The sequence below is a fragment of the Oratosquilla oratoria genome, chromosome 10 (genome assembly GCF_046742065.1).
Source record: "Oratosquilla oratoria isolate Oo_2021 chromosome 10, ASM4674206v1, whole genome shotgun sequence".
Lineage (NCBI taxonomy): Eukaryota > Metazoa > Arthropoda > Malacostraca > Stomatopoda > Squillidae > Oratosquilla > Oratosquilla oratoria.
Genome location: NC_134786.1, coordinates 12216526 through 12234025, shown reverse-complemented (window position 1 = coordinate 12234025; position 17500 = coordinate 12216526). Strand labels below are relative to the sequence as shown.

The 17500-nt window shown below is 44.1% G+C and overlaps 1 protein-coding gene across 1 annotated transcript in view; it reads left to right on the top strand.

Moving 5' to 3' along the window:
- Positions 1-17500, top strand: part of LOC143028725 (dynein axonemal heavy chain 3-like) — a 123580-nt gene that overhangs the window by 70127 nt on the left and 35953 nt on the right. Inside the window, 14 exon segments of the mRNA XM_076191095.1 lie at positions 5778-5916; positions 6744-6904; positions 7197-7319; positions 7657-7809; positions 8436-8583; positions 9408-9504; positions 9774-9894; positions 11489-11727; positions 12430-12613; positions 13201-13386; positions 13950-14176; positions 14414-14594; positions 15620-15856; positions 16951-17190. Of these exon segments, the coding sequence (XP_076047210.1) occupies positions 5778-5916; positions 6744-6904; positions 7197-7319; positions 7657-7809; positions 8436-8583; positions 9408-9504; positions 9774-9894; positions 11489-11727; positions 12430-12613; positions 13201-13386; positions 13950-14176; positions 14414-14594; positions 15620-15856; positions 16951-17190 (2436 nt within the window).

Genomic DNA, 17500 nt, shown 5'->3' with positions numbered 1-17500 from the left:
AAGTGCCGGGCGGACCTTCGGCCAGACTGCTCGCATCGTGCGTGGGTTCTTTCCGCAAGGTTCCGGGCGGGGGTTCCGAGCACGCCGAGGAACTCCCGGGCTTTCTGTGTTCTTTTTCTCTTGGATCTGCACATCCGGGGGTGTTCTGGGGCTTACAGGTGGTGGTGGTGGTGGCGGCGGTGGTGGTGGCATGCACGCTCCGGACTGCTAAGCATGTTTGTGGATGATCCGTGGCTTGCTATAGGTGTTCCTGAGCATGTTCCAGGCTGTTCTTTTGTTGTTGTTGACTGCAGATGGTTCTCTTTATTTTGGGAATATCTAAAACAGGGAAATATCCGGTGTTTGGAATAAGAACACTTTTCAAAGATGTACCAGAACATTGGAAAGTGCTCCTAGTATCCATCATTATTATCACCATTATTTCTTTTTACTTTAGGTTTTGGGATTTTTATTCTGAATATTGGAAAGAGATCTCAACATTTTGGAGATTCCCGATAGTGAGAACCCTTTGTATGTCGAGAAACATTCCGCTGAGACCCACTGACTGCGCATGCCCGGGTTCCGTGGCTTGTTTGCGACGATATCATGCACGTTCCGTGTTTCATGTTCCGTTTTTTTATAATGATTATTACATGTGGGCCTGCATGTTCCGTGTATAATTTGAGTACTGCTGGTGTCGGCATGTTTCTTGAGGTCCTGCACCTTCCATGGGTTCCAGGGATCGTATTGATCTTGGCGCATGATTTCAGAAGCTTCGCATGTCAACGTTTTTGAGTTCTTTAGGTGTGTTTATGTCGTGTTTCCTTTGTGTGTCTTTGGTGTTGGCATGGGTTCTTTTGCATGTTTCTTGGATTCCTTGAGAGTGTTTTCCCCTTTCCTTTTCTTTGGTGTAACATTGGAGTTGGCATGATTCCTTTTGAGTTGTTCCTCCTTGTGTCTGTTCTTGTCTTTTTATTTCCGTCTAATATTGGTGTTGGCATGGGTCCAGAATATTTTGCATGTTTATTTATCTCCTTGGGTGTGTTTCTGTCACCTTTATTTTACGTAACCTTGGTGCTGGCATGCTTTCTGTGCATGTTCTGTGGGTTGTCATGGTGATGAGATGTGTTCAGCATCTTTGCATGCTCCCTGGGGTCATGGATGTTCGTCTAGCATGTTATCTTTCGGCACACTTGGCGTTGGCATGTTCCATTTATCAATTTAAACGTGTTCAGTGTTACATACTCCATGCATTCCTTACAATGTTCTAAATCCTGTTCATTTGAACTTGGCGAGAATTTATTGAACATGAATGATAGCCGCTGCAGTGACAGTCTTGCAAAATTCATACATATGAATTTGAAGATATTAGGAGATTGTGGAAAACTGCACTTCACTGTGATATGAGAAGTTATTTTGTAGGCTATCTACTTATTTTTGTCGGTGTCTGAAATATGTATATTAACAAGTCTCTACCAGGTTCAGACGAACGGAATGTAGCACCAATATTCACTTGAGGGCAACGCGTACTCCATAAACAGTCCCAGTGCTCGCACCCGTCCCCTTGCACTATACAATCCATGCATGATTCACACTGACCAATCAGAGTGCTCCAAAGTACTGGTGGGCGGGGCAAGGTGAAAACAAGGACCAATGACTAGCTTTATCTCCAACCTGAGATCTGATGATGATTTCCGGTGGTTGCGTCGGCGGGGAATTTGACCAGGGGACATTTCACTCCATAATGAAACCAACTTCTAATCTTTCGCTGGCTGGGTAGAGGAGGGTTCTTTTCGGCTGAATAGACTCCCCTGGTGACAGCCAGGACAAATGTTTAAGTTGTCAATAACAACGAACGAGTTTGTCGAGATATGTTGGGACAGGATTGAGTTGGGTAAGTTTGGGAAAGAAGCGCGAACGACGAAGAACCGTATGAAACTTTGAGCTTGATTTGTTATTTGTGTCGTAAAGCCACCACAACACTATGACTTACTCTGAGATACAGTTTTCTCTTGGAAATCTCTGAAATTAAGAAATCTTCCACACTCGGAAAAAGGAAATCAGGAATCTTTTAAAAGTTTTAACTCCAGAAGCACTTTTTCAATATGAAAGTATATTACCAGAAGACGTCTTTGTTCCAGATATAGATTTCCAAATTTTAGATATTTTCAGTAGAGAGAACTATCCGTGGCCATCTTTTTTTTTTTTTTTTTTTTTACCTTTAGCGTGCTTTGATATGTTAGAACTTTGAGTGTGTCGCTGTTGGCATATTGTCGCTTTATATTTCTTCTGTGGCTATGGTGATAAGTGTTGTTTGTATGGTGAGTTAGGAGGAGTACTCTGCATGTTAGATACGAATAAATTGCTGTTGTGCGATACTCTTACGTTCTCTGCCTGTTGAGCGTGTTTAAACAACTAAATACACTATGAATTTTAGCTATCGTTGTTTTTGTTGTTAGGTACCACATATATGTTTGTATTTTTATATTTTTGTTTAATCTTGGTAAGAATCTTTTTTTTTTTTTTTTTTTTTGCATCAAGTTGTTCCTCTTTACAAGGAGTACAGGGGTTAATGTTGAGATGTGGCATTGCTGTGGGTGCATTGTCATGTTGGCTAGTTTAGCACATGATCTGCGGGTGTACTGTAATGTAAACAAAGCGATATCACATTGGAACTAAACCAGAAGGTTTATTTCTCCCGAATGGAGACAGTTGTCCACGGTTATGCATTTTTTAGAGGATATTTTCTCTTATTTTTTCGTCTGTAGGCTATAGTCGTTATATTCCAAGGAATAATTTATATTTTCGTGTAATGTCAAGACATTACACGAAAATGTAAATCATTCCTTAGAATATAACGATTATATCCTACAGATGAAAAAATAAGCGACGTATCATTATGGGCGGGAAGGGAAGGGTCGAGTAAGGAGGAGCAACAGTAATCTCAAAATCTGTCCAGATCGAGTCTGATAAATCTTCTAAAAAGATTGACGATGCAATCTATGGTGGTTGTTGGTAGTTGTTTTAGATAATGTTCCATAATTTTGCGTTCATTAGGTCGGGTAGATATATAACGTGAGACGAAAAAAGGGGATGATCATTTCTATTCACATCGTGATAACGTTTTTTTTTTCTGTAAATATGATTCATGCTTTGGACTTGGGAAGGATCGTAATCGAAAAGACTCCTAGGATGTAAGATCTATCTTATAGTAGAAGAATTGCATCTTTCAAACTCCTCCTCTTCATGAACAGGCAAAGCAAATTAAGAATCCATTTTTGCAGTGAAAATTGATAAGAAAATACTTGAAAAAGTAAGATGAGACGTCAAATTTTTATGTTTTGATATTGTAATAACTTGAAAAATTATTTGAAAGACGACGCCGCCGCACTTTAGGATGGGTCTCAGGTGAAGAGATGCCTACACCAAACGATCTATTATGAATGTAAGCGCTCATTTAGCCAAACGAGGCTATCTAGTAACTACGGATCTAGATTTAGTATTTTTTTGTGGAAATTGCCGTCTATTTTTTTTAATCACCCTTTCTTGCATGCCTAACTTAAACATTATTTCTACCATTTATGTATATGTAAAGATATAAAGAACTTTTGTTGATGTAAACGGAAGATAAACGATAGCCTTATGCAAAGCAATGCAAATTTAAATTGTCTAAGTTAAGAATTATGAACGCTACCCATCTATACGCACATACACGCATACACACACACACACACACACACACACAGACACACACAGACACACATATGAATGTATATATATATAATGTATATAAAACACAATATATACTTTAGAAATTAGGTTTGGCTAACTGCAAGAAAAAAAAAATCTGTTAAAGCGTGCTGAAGGCTTTAAGGAATGTGTGGATGATAAATCGCTTCGTCTTCTCCAAAAGATGACTAAAGCTTCCTAACGTTGCGTCGTCTGTACAAAACGGAGATCGCTTCTCTTGTGTGAGCAGAATGCCTTTTGACTTATCTAGCTTGTGTGTGTCTTTGTGTGTATGTGTTTGTGCGTGTGTGCATGTATGTATGTATGTGTGTGTGTGCGCGCACGCGTGTGCGTGTTTGTACTTGTTTGTGTATGTATGTGTATGTGCTTGTTTGTGTGCGTGAATGGGTGTTTGTGTGTGTATGTGTTTGAGTGTTTGTGTATGCCTGTATATTGCTTGTGTATTTGGGTGTGTTGGCGTCTTTCTGCTTTGCATGTAGTGTGCTTTGTTTGTGTGTGCTTGTTTGTGTGTGCTTGTGCTCTTGCTTACGTGTACATATTTGCATTTTATATATCACATCGAATAGGAAGAAGAATTTGAGTTCAACGTGGTCTATGCCTCATATGAAAGAATAATTTTTTTGTCATTGAAATTTTTTTTTTAATAACATTTCATTAATTTATCAATTGATTTATGATTACCACCCCCCCTCCAATAAAGTGGCGCACTTTATGGCTGTTGCTAAGATTTTTTTTTTGTTCCACATTCTTATTAACTTGTGCATGACTGTATACATCTATTTACTCATTCACTTATCCATTTGTTTATTTATTCTTTTTTACTTGTTTATTCATTTACTTATTTATTTCTACATTTCTCTACTTTTGTATAAACCTGCTTCTTTCTTTTCACTTCCTCTGTCATTCATTCATTCGTTTATTCTTTCATTTATTCATTTACTTGTTTATCAATCTATTCTTTATTGATTTACTTAATCATTTGCTTATTTATTTATTTATGTATTCATTTACGTGTTTGTTTATATATCTATTTGTTTGTATGTTTGTTGTTTATTAGTTCATTTATGTATTTATTCATGTGTCTATTTATTCATTTATTTAGTTACTTATTCATTTATCTATACATCTATCTATTTATTTACTTATTTATGATATGTGTTTATTGATCTATTTGTCAATTTATTTATCTGTTTATTTATCTATTGATTCATTTATTTATTATTTTTATTTTTATTTTTATAATTATTATTATTGTTATTATTATTATTATTATTTTCATATCTTTCTAACCGAGAGGCGGTGGCCCTTCCCGAGTGGGTTCAGGTTGGGGGGGGGGGGGGGTTCCGCTTGGCATGGACCAACCCTGGTCCTGTATGTAGATTGCGTCACTGCATTGAAGGGGGTCAGGCTTGATGTCCCGGCTCATGACGTCTTTGTTTTTCTCTCCCCTCCCTCCCTCTCCTCTCCCCTCACATTTCCCATGATCATCTCTCATGATCCCACATTCTCCCATATTCTGTCTATCTCCGTCTTTCTTTACCATTCTTGGTCTTTTTCCGTCGTTTTTCTGTAAATCTCCCTAATTTTTCGTCCTTTCCCTTCCATTTCCGTCCTGTTCTGTCAGTCTCCCTCTTCCTTCGTCTTTCTTTCTCTTCCTCCTCTTCCTGCCCCTTTCCACAAGTAACTACAATTGACACCTTCAACATCTTCTCCCGCCCCTTCCGCTGTTACCCTTGTCATCATCTCCACCCGCCATCGGCATCACCACTGCTGCCGACACTTTCACGACCATGTTTGCCCTCACCATTTCCACCACCAACATCATTGACACGAACACTTTCACCACCATTACCACCACAATAACCACTCAACCGCATATTTCCCATTTTACCAAACCACACACCCCCTTCCACACCACCTTCCACATCACCCTCCACACCACCCACCACCTTCCACACCACCCACCACCTTCCGCATCATCCACCACCTTCCACATGCACCCACCATCCCCTCCCTCCACACCACTTCCCTCCAACCTCCACTGCCAGACCCTGGCCTCGACGCTGGACGCTCGCAGCCGCGTGGACGAGGAGCGCGGAGTCCAGCTGAGGATCATCAACCCGAAGTCGCTCACCCTCGGGCAGCTCTACGGCGCCTACGACGCCTTCTCCCACGAGTGGGCTGACGGTGAGTCTCTCCCGAAGAGGGCGCGGCACGGTACCCCGAGGCAGGGGCTGGGGCGTCACCCTCCGCGCTCCCTCTTCCAGCCATCGATGTCGTTGTTACATCTGCATTCTCTGGAAAGCATTGGAGCCAACTGCACACTTTGTGGGGGCTGACCCTCGTCGATACTATTGAGTTCGAGAACATTCCCTGACCAAAGGGTTTTAATCCCTTGAAGTCATGAGGCGTGTTTTTTTTTTTTTTTTTTTTTTTTTTTTTTTTTTTTTTTTTTTGCTTGAATGAAATCGCTGCCGGCAACCAGAAGAAATGTGCAAATCGACAAGAGCGATAAAGGGGTTAAGTGACTCGTTCGTTCTTCCTTTGGTAGAAGGGTCTAAGATGGTCTCACTTTTGTTGCAGTTGCCAAAGCGTCTTCCTACAGATGTCGATATACAATGAGGACCTCATTATGCTCCTCTTCAAGGGGGAACTCGAGCTAGTCCTCCAATAAAATGTCCCCCGTGCTACTGTTGGTATCACTTGGCGAAGACTCGTAGAAAAATCGATTCTCCGGGTAGGAGCATAATGTAGAATCTATAATGTAACCCCTTTTTAGTTTAGTTCAAAGCCGAAGGAGTAGTTAACAGAATTGTATACGTACTAATTTTTTTTACACTTTTGCCTCAGAAAGCTTATGGTGTAGAGAGATATGAAACAAGTTTTCATGTAACTTAGCAATCATGTCTATGGATTCCTATAAGTTCCTGCAAAGATGAATTTTTTTATGTTCAGCAATATGTGACAACAAGAATTCACACTCTCAAACGCCAAAGTTTCTTCTCCTTGTGCAGGAGTTCTGGCCACCGCCTTTCGTGAGATGGCGTCTTCCGTGTCGGAGGAGCGCCGGTGGCTGGTCTTCGACGGCCCTGTCGACGCCGGCTGGGTCGAGAACCTCAACACCGCCCTCGACGACAACCGGAAACTCTGCCTCATGTCCGGAGAGATTATCCAGGTCGGCCAGGGGGTTTTGGGTCGAGAGCCTTTTACTTGGGGGTCTTGCAAACTTGTCTTATGGTTATACCTTTTCTCTGACTCCTCCTCTCCCTCGTCGTCTTCTCCTCCTCACAGCTCTTCTCTTCTCTCTCCCCTCTAACTGAAAATATGATCCTTCGTCACATCCTAATAGTCTCACTCCCCCTTTCTCTCTATCCCCTCATTCTCCTCCCTCATACTGATACTTGTAGATTTCCACCTAATACCATCACATTTGTCAGTTTTTCCCTATTCCCATCACCTGTCTTCAGATGCCTCTTAAGATGACGGTCCTTTTCGAGACGGGGGACCTGGAGCAGGCGTCACCAGCCACCGTCTCCCGCTGTGGGATGGTCTACATGGACAGCCGGCACATCGGCTGGGAGCCTCTCAAGGTGAACTCTTATATCTCATGGGTGTTCGGAAATATATCGGACACTGCCTAATCCACGGATATCGTAACATCCAAGGTTTTTACATGTCAGAGGTGTTTTCAGCACAGTAGGTTTGTCGTAACTCTGTATATTTTTTCTAATTCCTTGGCACGATAAAAATAGATCGGAAAGACCCTAGCTAGAACCTGTGGTAAAGAACTTATGCATGGCTGTAATGTCGAGTTATTAAAAAGAAACCTACAGGTCAGAGTTCCCAATCTAATTTCAGTCGTGTCACATCTAAATTCATTACTGCCTCGGTCTCCCTCATCTCCTCTTTCTCTTCCTTGTCCTCAAGACCTCGTACATCGCGACACTCCCAGAGACGGTGAAAGAGACGACCCGGGAGATCCTGAACGACACCCTGGACTGGCTCCTGCCTCCATTGCTCGACTTCGTCACCACCAAGTGTAAACTCATGCTCGAGACCTCGAAGCTCCACCTGTTCCAGGTGCGTAACATAATAGCCTTTACAGGTGTATTTGATTAAAGGCCTCCTTGGGACCTGCCCATGCTTCTCCTTCACTGGAGCTACAACGAAGGGTGGTTACTGCCATACACGTACATTGGTATATATGCACTCGTGTGGTACATATATATGCACCGCACGAGGTGTCTGGGGGAGGGTCTTCGTTTTTGGCGACGAGGGGGTTTCTGAGAGGATTGGATGTCAGCCTAATGGAGTTTACTGTTGAAGTGAGGTGGTACATTCCCTTGTCTCAGCGTTCTTTGGGTTGCTTCATTGAGACACATGTCAGAGACACATGTCAGAGACACATGTCAAACCATTAGAACTGCAGATTTCAGCAGTGACTGTTTTTCCACATGATTTCACGGCTACACAACACGTACACATCCACAGATCGGTGGACAACTTGCAGTGTCACAATGAAACTGGAAGCTTCAGAGGAAAACCCCATTGGCGGTCATACGCATTCGCACACTCGAGAACATATCCTTCTCATTCTTATGGTTTAAGAGCACGGCACTGGGTTTCAACCCTTTCATTAAAACAACTGCTTTCGATTTTGTGGGGAACCTTGTCTGAAACAATGTAACGAAGCAACGTATTTTCAGTCTTTTCAGAGACTCTTCGACGCACTCCTCTTGGGACTGCCCACGGAGACGAAATCGAGTTCGAGAATGGCCGAGGAAAAGCTCCTGAACAACTTTCAGAATCTGCTCTTCTTTGCCCTTCCATGGTCTATAGGGTCCACGTTGACAGGTGCGTCTCCAGACTTAGGTTCTTCACGATTAGCGACCTTATTAATGTAAGGGGAAAACTTGGCAGGGAAAGGGTTAAAAACTGTCTTGACTAACCATTTTACTGGTTAAGTTGATGAAAAAATATTCTTGCTACGACAGGATTGATTTCGGATTCTTACAACGCCTATGTGAGTTGACGTTTTGCTAAGAATAACAGAAAAATAAAGTTGTAGTTTGTAGGGAACGGGAATACTCATCCAAGAATCAAATTATTTCCCAACGGGCCCCTTTCCTCAACTTTGGATCCGCCCGGTTACTACTACTCACAAACATCACTCAAGAAATAATTAAAGGATTCATAAAGAAACCATCACCAGAAAGAACAGATATAAAGGATTCAAGTCCTCAAGCATACAAAGAAGTGACTATCATGGCATGCAAGAACCACAACGGCACGAATGCATTCAGGTTACCCTCCAACTTTAAAACAATACACCAAATATTAGGTCTGGCCAGAGAAACAAATTGGCCCAGATGAAGTCACCAAACAGAAGTCACAGAACACGTTATCTTGCATTGCCACACTAACCTTGCCAAAACAACAAAACGATATCTCGTCCTTGGTTGACTTAAGGACCCAGCCAGTGGCTTTTGTCGGTTGACTGGGATCTGTGGGTCTCCTGCATGAAACACCTAGGGGGAAAGAATTGCTTCCTTGATTGATTGATTGATTGACAAAGCGCATCACTTGAAAAGCAGTGGGGAAGGGATCCACAATATCCGAAGGCGGGGAAACAGACACTGCTCTCAGAAAATAATGGTACAATTTCTAACCTATTTCAGGACATAGTCGGAAGATCTTCAGCCATTTCTACCGGGAGCTGGTTCTGGGGCGGCTGGAGGAGTATCCTAGACCGGACGTCTGCAAATTGAAGAAGTTGTAAGTGAAAGTTCTTTCTACCAGGCTTCCTATCAGACCATCCCACGATTCCTCCTACTATTCCTACTACCACTCTTCCTGCTAGTCTTTGTCAGTCTTTCTACCAATCATTCATTCTCTCAGTCGTCCTGCCAGTCCATCCTACGATTCCTCAAATCATTCTCCTTGCAAGTCTTTGTCAGTCTTCTTGCAAATCTTTGTCAGTCTTCTTGATAGTCTTTTAGCCCTCTTTAGAACCACTGCCCCACGTTGACTTCCACTTGTGACAGGACCCAGATCCCTGAGACGGGGACCATCTTCGACCACATGTTCGACCCGGAGGCGGGCAAGTGGGTCCCCTGGATCGACACCCTTGACCGGGAGCGACAGGTCATCCCGCCGGGTGCTCAGGTGAGTGCGAGACCCGTGACTCTCTTTTTCACACACACATATATACTGTACACGCGTAAATAGATATTTGTTTGTATGTATGTATGTACGATATGTATGTTCCAGTACACACACGCACACACACACACACACACACACACATACACACACACACACACACACACACACACATACATACACACACACACATACATACACACACACACACACACACACACACACACACATATATATATATATATATATATATTTATATATATATGTATATATATATATATATGTATATATATTATACATACATGCATACATATATGTACATATGTATATATATATATATATATATATATTTATATATATATGTACATATATATACATATATATATGTATAGATATATTTAAATATATATATATATATATATATATATATACATATATACATATGTATATATATATATGTATATATATATATATATGTATATATATTATACATACATGCATACATATATACATATATATATATGTATATATATGTACATATATATATATATATATATATGTATATATGTACATATATATATATATATATATATATATATATATATGTGTGTGTGTGTGTGTGTGTGTGTGTGTGTGTGTGTGTGTGTGTGTGTGTGTGTGTGTGTGTGTGTGTGTGTGTATGTGTGTTTGTGTACTGGAACATACATACATACATACAAACAAATATCTATTTACGCGTGTGCAGTATATATGTGTGTATGAAAAAGAGAGTCACGGGTCTCGTTCCGAGTTTATTCCTGACCGGTTTCGTTTGTAGCTTCTTCAGAGGCAGCTACAAGCAAAACCGGTCAGGAATAAATTCGGAACGAGACCCGTGACTCTCTTATTCTACCTTTTTCAACTTGTCACGATGTCTCAAAATATGTGTGTATGTTAAATAATTCCGACAGTCGTCCCCGGACTTGAACCGAGGGCTTGTGAGAAGCAAAGCCGACGCACTATCAGCTGAGCTACCGAAACTCTAAAATTCCCTAGCTTGGGAGTTAATCTAACTCCCGAAGGACTAAGTCGACTGCTAACTGCCGTTCTAACTTAATTTTGCGGAGAACTAAGCCCACTTATAACTCGTGGTTAAGCTGGTATGTATCCTTGATGGACTTTCGTCGTTGTGATACATGAATCCAATTACATCGACGAGAGTCCATCAAGGATACGTACCAGCTTCACCATGAGCTATGAGTGGGCTTAGTTCTCCGTAAAATTAAGTTAGGACGGCAGCTAGCAGTCGATTTAGTCCTTTGGGAGTTAGATTAACTCCCAAGTTGGAGAATTTTAGAGTCTCGGTAGCTCGGTTGGTAGAGCGTTGGCTATGCTTCTCGCAAGCCCTCGGTTCGAATCCGGGGACGATTGTCGGAATTATTTGATTGACATCACCATCATTGGTGATTCTATTCATGTTTGTATGTGTTTGCTTGTTTATGTGCGTGCTTCGTGTTTGTGCGTGCGAGCGCGCGCACACGCGCGTGGGTGTGTAAGTAGCTAGGCATATGGGCACTCGCACGCATCCATGAACTTGACCTTATATCTTCCCGAAAAGGTGTCGCAGCTGATCATCCCGACAGCGGAGACGGCCCGGCAGGAGTTCTTCCTGAAGACCTATCTGAGGAAGGGAGTCCCGCTGCTCCTGCTGGGTCCCACGGGGACGGGCAAGAGCGCTGTCACAGGCGCCCACCTGGCCAATCTGCCCAAGGACAAGTTCATCGTCAACTGCGCGGCCTTCTCCGCCCGCACCTCCGCCGGGCAGGCGCAGGACATCGTCATGTCCAAAGTGGACAGGTGAGAGGTCCTCGGTAGGAGCAGGAGCAGGAGGAGGAGGAAGAGGGGCAGCCAGAGACCTCTTCTTTGGCCGCCACGGTAGGGTTTTTCCCCTGGATGGAATTGCCATCGGGGGTTTGTGGGTGCCACGAGCGATCCCGGGCCTTGAGATGGGCTTAACCCCCTCAACGAGGGAAGGAGGTTACCGGGCGAAAGGGGTTTAGTTCATCTGGTTCAGTGTCTTCGAAGGAAGACTCGGGATTGAAAGGGATGGGTGGAAACATTGTAACCCAATTAGCTGAATGAAATCATGCGACGCCCCAGAACCCGTCAACACCCTCATCTGCATGTGGAGGTGCAGCCCCAACGGGCTGGCACTCAGTGTACTGCCCGGGTGTAAGATCTTTCTACTTCAACTTTATCTGTATTTCCTTTACCTATTCACAATAAGGAGAGTTAAGAGGCAGCAACACCTTTCCTCCTAGTACTGATATAAACCCGTGATATAGAAGTGTTCCTACCCTAGTATAACGCAGAGAGCAGTCCACCATCTCTATCCAGAGAGAGACCCGTAGGAGGACCTGGAAACGTTGCCGGACACTGTGGGGCTGCGGGTTTCCAGTCAATGAAACTTGAGGCAACAAGTATCTTTGCGAAACGGTCGCTCTTTGAAACCTGCATTAAAAAAAAAAAAAAAACTCCCTCCCTCCCTCCCTCCTTCAGGCGCCGGAAGGGTGTCTTCGGCCCTGCAATGGGACGGAAGTACGTCGTCTTCATCGACGACGTGAACCTCCCCCAGCGGGAGGAGTTCGGGGCCCAGCCGCCCGTCGAGTTCCTTCGGCAGTGGCTCGACCACGCCCACTTCTACGACAAGAAGGACACCTCCAAGATCGAGCTCGTCGACTCGGTACGTAAGTAAGAGGCGAAACGCTCCCCCATGGATAGAGAGTTCTCTTTAATAGGAATTTCTAAATTTCAGTAGTCTCTCTCTATATTCGAAACGAAAAGTTTGTTAGAAAAATCCGGTTACCGGAAGAACTTTCTCGTTTTTTTGTTTTGTTTTTTATTGGAGGTTTCTAATTTCTAGATTCTCAACAAAGAACTTTATCTAGAATCGTCTTTGGTCCAATCCTGAACTTCAGAAGCCGAATGGCCTTGTTAAAAGATTTTAAAAAATCTGAAGGGCTTGATTTTTATCGTCATGCGTACCCATAACCGTCGCCCATATATGAGCATATATACCCCCCATATATATATATATATATATATATATATATATATATATATATATATATATATATATATATATATATATTCCCCTTTAATAGGGAACACCACCCCCACCTTCCCCTTTGTCGCAACACCCTTGTCAGGAACCTTACACCACGCTTCCAGGTCTTCACGATCTAGAAAAGCTCACCTCTTCCTCCTCCCCTCCTCATCCACCTCTTCCCCATCCCCTTCGTCGTCGTCCTGACACATCATCCTTTACAGCTCTTCCTCGGGGCGATGGGCCCTCCTGGTGGGGGCAGGAACCCCGTCTGCGGCCGCTTCGTACGCCACCTCAACATCTTGACCCTTGACGCCTTTGACGACGCCACCTTGGACAAGATCTTTGGCACCATTGTCAGGTGGCACTTCGTGTCTCACCCCGACAGTGCCATGCAGAACCTGAGTAAGGTCAGTCAGGTGGCGCCGTGACCTCAGGAGAAGGAGGGGAGGAAGACAAGAAGGGAGGAGAGGAATGGGAAGTTAGGCAGAAAGGAGTGGAAATGAGGAGGGTAGGGAGAAGAAAACTGGGCAGGGTAGAGAAATAAATGACAAAGTGGGGAAACGGGAAAGATGGTAGGAAAGGTACAGAGTAATGGTAGGAAAGGGAGATGGTAAAAGCAAGGAGAGAGAAAGAGGGAAAGAGGAGGAAAGCAATAGTGGAGGGGAAGTGCAGGGGGGAAACTGGAGGAAGATTTTAGGGGTTGAGTGGAGGAACTGAGAACTGGGGCGGTGAAAAGAGAATGACATTGGAAAAGGAATAAGGAAATGGGGGAGACAGAACACGTGGAAAGAGGGAAATGATTAAATTTGAGTATATTTCTTTTTTCAGATTTTTATCTTTTTGTAGTCGGATATTCAGTTTTGTTATGGACCAGAAGGTCGTCTGATGGTTTGATGTCCCGTTGTATTTTACTCTTTCCCATTGTCCAACCCATTTGGTGCCACCTTGGCATCTCATTCTCTCATTCTAGGCTGTCGTCGACGCGACCCGAGAAATCTACCGCCTGGCCACCTCTACCTTCCTCCCGACCCCTTCCAAGAGCCACTACGCCTTCAACCTGCGAGACTTCTCGAAGGTGGTGTGCGGCATCCTCCTCGTACCCAACACGTCCTTGACCTCGAAGGAGAAGCTGGCACGGCTTTGGCTCCACGAGGTCTACCGCGTCTTTCATGATCGACTCAGCGACGATGAGGACAGGTGGGTGGAACTCCTGGAAGTTAGAGAGAGAGAGAGAGAGAGAGAGAGAGAGAGACATACAGGCAGACATACAGACAGAGCGACAGAGAGAGGCAGAGAGAGCGAAAGAGAGAGAAACAGAAAGATGATATTTATGGCGGGTACAGAGAGGAGTATGTGCTCCCCTTTTTTCACGACAAGTTCTTTGCGTGTGCCCAAAACTTGTAAATATTCGTTGTGGTTCCTCGCTCTGCACAGGGAGAAGTTCTTCTCGATGTCGAAGGACGTTCTCAGTCGCAACTTCCGCGTGACGCTGGAGGCGGCATTAGCTCACCTGACGGAGGGCGCGCCTGACCAAGAGGTGGAACCCCAACACCTGAACAAGCTCATCTTCGGGGACTACTTGCTCTCCGAGGCCGAGGTCAAGGTTTACGACGAGGTACGTCAAGCGATGGCACTGAGAGGAGGGAGGGCGATGGTGGACAGGGAGGAGCCGGAGATGGTGGTGCGCGCTCTGGGTTTGGGGCGAGAGAAGAAGGGAGGAGGAAGGAGACCAAGAGGAGGGAGGGAGGGAGGGAGGGAGGGAAGGGGGTAGAAGGGGGATAACGCGTGTGCACATGGGGAGAAACAAAGGAAGCTATGGGATGGAGAAAGAGTGGTCGGAGTTCTTAGATGACCCAATGAGCCTTTCATTCATTTTTCAGCTGAGCATTTTATGTTGAGCGTTGGTATGAAGGTCCAGAAGAATTAACCCATAATTCTTGTTTTATTAGGGTGTCTTGGAAATTCAAATTATACCTTTAAAAAAGTCAGTTGAATAAATGAGATAACTATCCATACCTATCAACGTCTTCCCAATGACAACATCTGCCCTAGCATCCTGGTGACTCTCTCCAACCCGCTCCTACATTGCTTTAGCCTCACAATCAAAAGACCAGATGCCGGTCAAAATCATCCTACAGAAATATCTCTCCCACCTATGTTTCCATTCGCCATAAAAGTAAATAGAAATGGCTCCCACTTTGATCCCAGAGTGGTTTATACAAGAGTCTCTCCTACAGACAAACACAAAAATTCGTATCTCATCGCCCCCACCCATCCCCACACGCTTGCCTCTTTACGGCTGAACTTTATCCTCGTCATTATACCCGTAATTCATAACTCGATTCCCTCGCCCTATATTATAATCATTTCTCATAAAATGCCATCAAAACAATTTCTTTCTTCTGTTCTCGCCACCTACTGGTCCGTCCATAAAATTCACTTGTGCATCACCTAAATTTCAGCCCGTTTTAAACCCTTTTGTCTGGTACCCCCTCATGTTGACATTCCCGACAACGAACAAACCGACGAAGCAGCTCGATAAATGACAACACTCCTCTTTAACTACACCCAGCTTACTGCCGTAGAATAATGACAAATGCGACTGCCTTCCTTCCTTCTTTCCTTCCTTCCCGTCCCCAGATCGAAGACCTGGACCTCGTGGTGCAAGTGATGGAGGGCTACCTTCGAGACTACAACGCCCTCTCCAAGACGGGCATGTCCCTGGTGATGGTGCAGTACATGGTGCAGCACACCTCCCGGGTATGCCGCGTCCTCCGGCAGCCCGGTGGGCACATCCTCCTCGTCGGCTACGGAGGGTCCGGGCGCCAGAGCGCCGCCAAGCTCGCCACTTTCATGGCCAACTACGAACTCTTCCAGGTGGGTCATCCGTGGCCCCTGCTGAGGGCCTCTTTTCTCGTCACTGGTGTCCTTCTTCTTCTTCTTCTTTTTCTTCTTCTTCTTCTTCTTCTTCTTCTTCTTCTTCCTCTTTTTTTAAGAACCTTCGCCCGACCCCGCTACGTGGGAACTCAGCCCTTCGGGCGAGCGAAGCGATCTCGCAGGCGCCCTCAGCCAATCAGTCGTCTCCTTTGGCGTTACGTCACCACTCTCAGCCAATCAGGGTTCGGAGGGGACGTGTCCCCTCAGGGATTCCCGGTTTCCTGTCCGATTTAGATCGATATCAACAGGAATTATTTTATATATAGATTGAGTTTTCTTTCTCACACCTCTGGATGTTAATGGGGAGTGACAAATCTTTGGTACAAAGTGTTTCAAGTAAGGAGAGACAATTTCTCTATATTGGGATCTAACAAATTCGATAGTGTCCAATGGTCGAAATGAAAATTCCGTCCGGAAACATACCAGAATACTAGAAAGGGCAGGACTCGCAGTAATGGTTATAAACTGGACAAATTTAGATTTAAAAAGGAAATAGGCAAGAATTGGTTTACTAATAGGGTGGTCGACGAATGGAATAAACTTAGTAACCATGTAGTAAGCGCTGAAACTATCAGTTGTTTTAAGAAACGATTAGACTACTTTATGGATGGGGATGACAGGTGGTGATGGATACGGAGCTGCCTAGTGTAGGCCTTATGGTCTCTTGCAGTCTCCTTCATTCTTATGTTCTTATGTTATGTTCTAAAGTGCTTCTGGTATCCGATATTTTCCAGAGTTTGAAACTTTACATTGAAGATTTCTTTTATAATCTAGAAATATAAGAAAATATATTTTCAGAATGTAGAAAAGAAGCTAGTATTCGTTTGTATCCGATCATTGTAGAGGTTCTTGACCTTTCCAGAGGCTTTTGACCTTTCCAGAGGCTCTTGACCTTTCCAGAGGCTCTTGACCCTTCCAGAAGCACTTGATGTTTCCAGAGCCATTGATCTTTCTAGAGTTCCTTTCCCTTTCTATAGAGGCCCTTGAGGTTTTCAAAAGACCTTGAACTTACCAGAAGCTCTTGACCTTTCCAGGTGGAGGTGACGAAGACGTACGGCGTGGCTGAGTGGCGCGAGGACATCAAGAAGATACTCCTGAAGGCGGGTGGGGACGGGAAACCCATCGCCTTCCTCTTCAACGACACGCAGATCAAGGACGAGAGCTTCGTGGAGGACATCAACATGCTCCTCAGCACCGGAGATCTGCCCAACTTGTTCTCCAACGAGGAGAGGTCAGAGATCCTGGAGAAGATTCAGATGGTGGCCAAGGAAGAGGTGAGGAAGAGGGGCAAAAGGGTACGCGCGAGGGAAGGGAGAGGAAAAAGTGCTTGTAGTAAGAATGAGGTCATGAGTAATGGGAAGCATTGAAGTTCATTGTTACGGTGACGTCATATCGAAAGAACGGGAATCTGGCGGGAGGTGAACGTAACGAATGGAACTAAACTCTAAGGACAAAAATAAACAAACTAGTGGAGCGTAGAGGTTAATGTAAACAATGAGAATTTGTATGAATTTTTAAACTAAATATTTGTAGACGAAGGAATTGCATATATAGGTAGACGATGACAATGAAACCAAACTTATG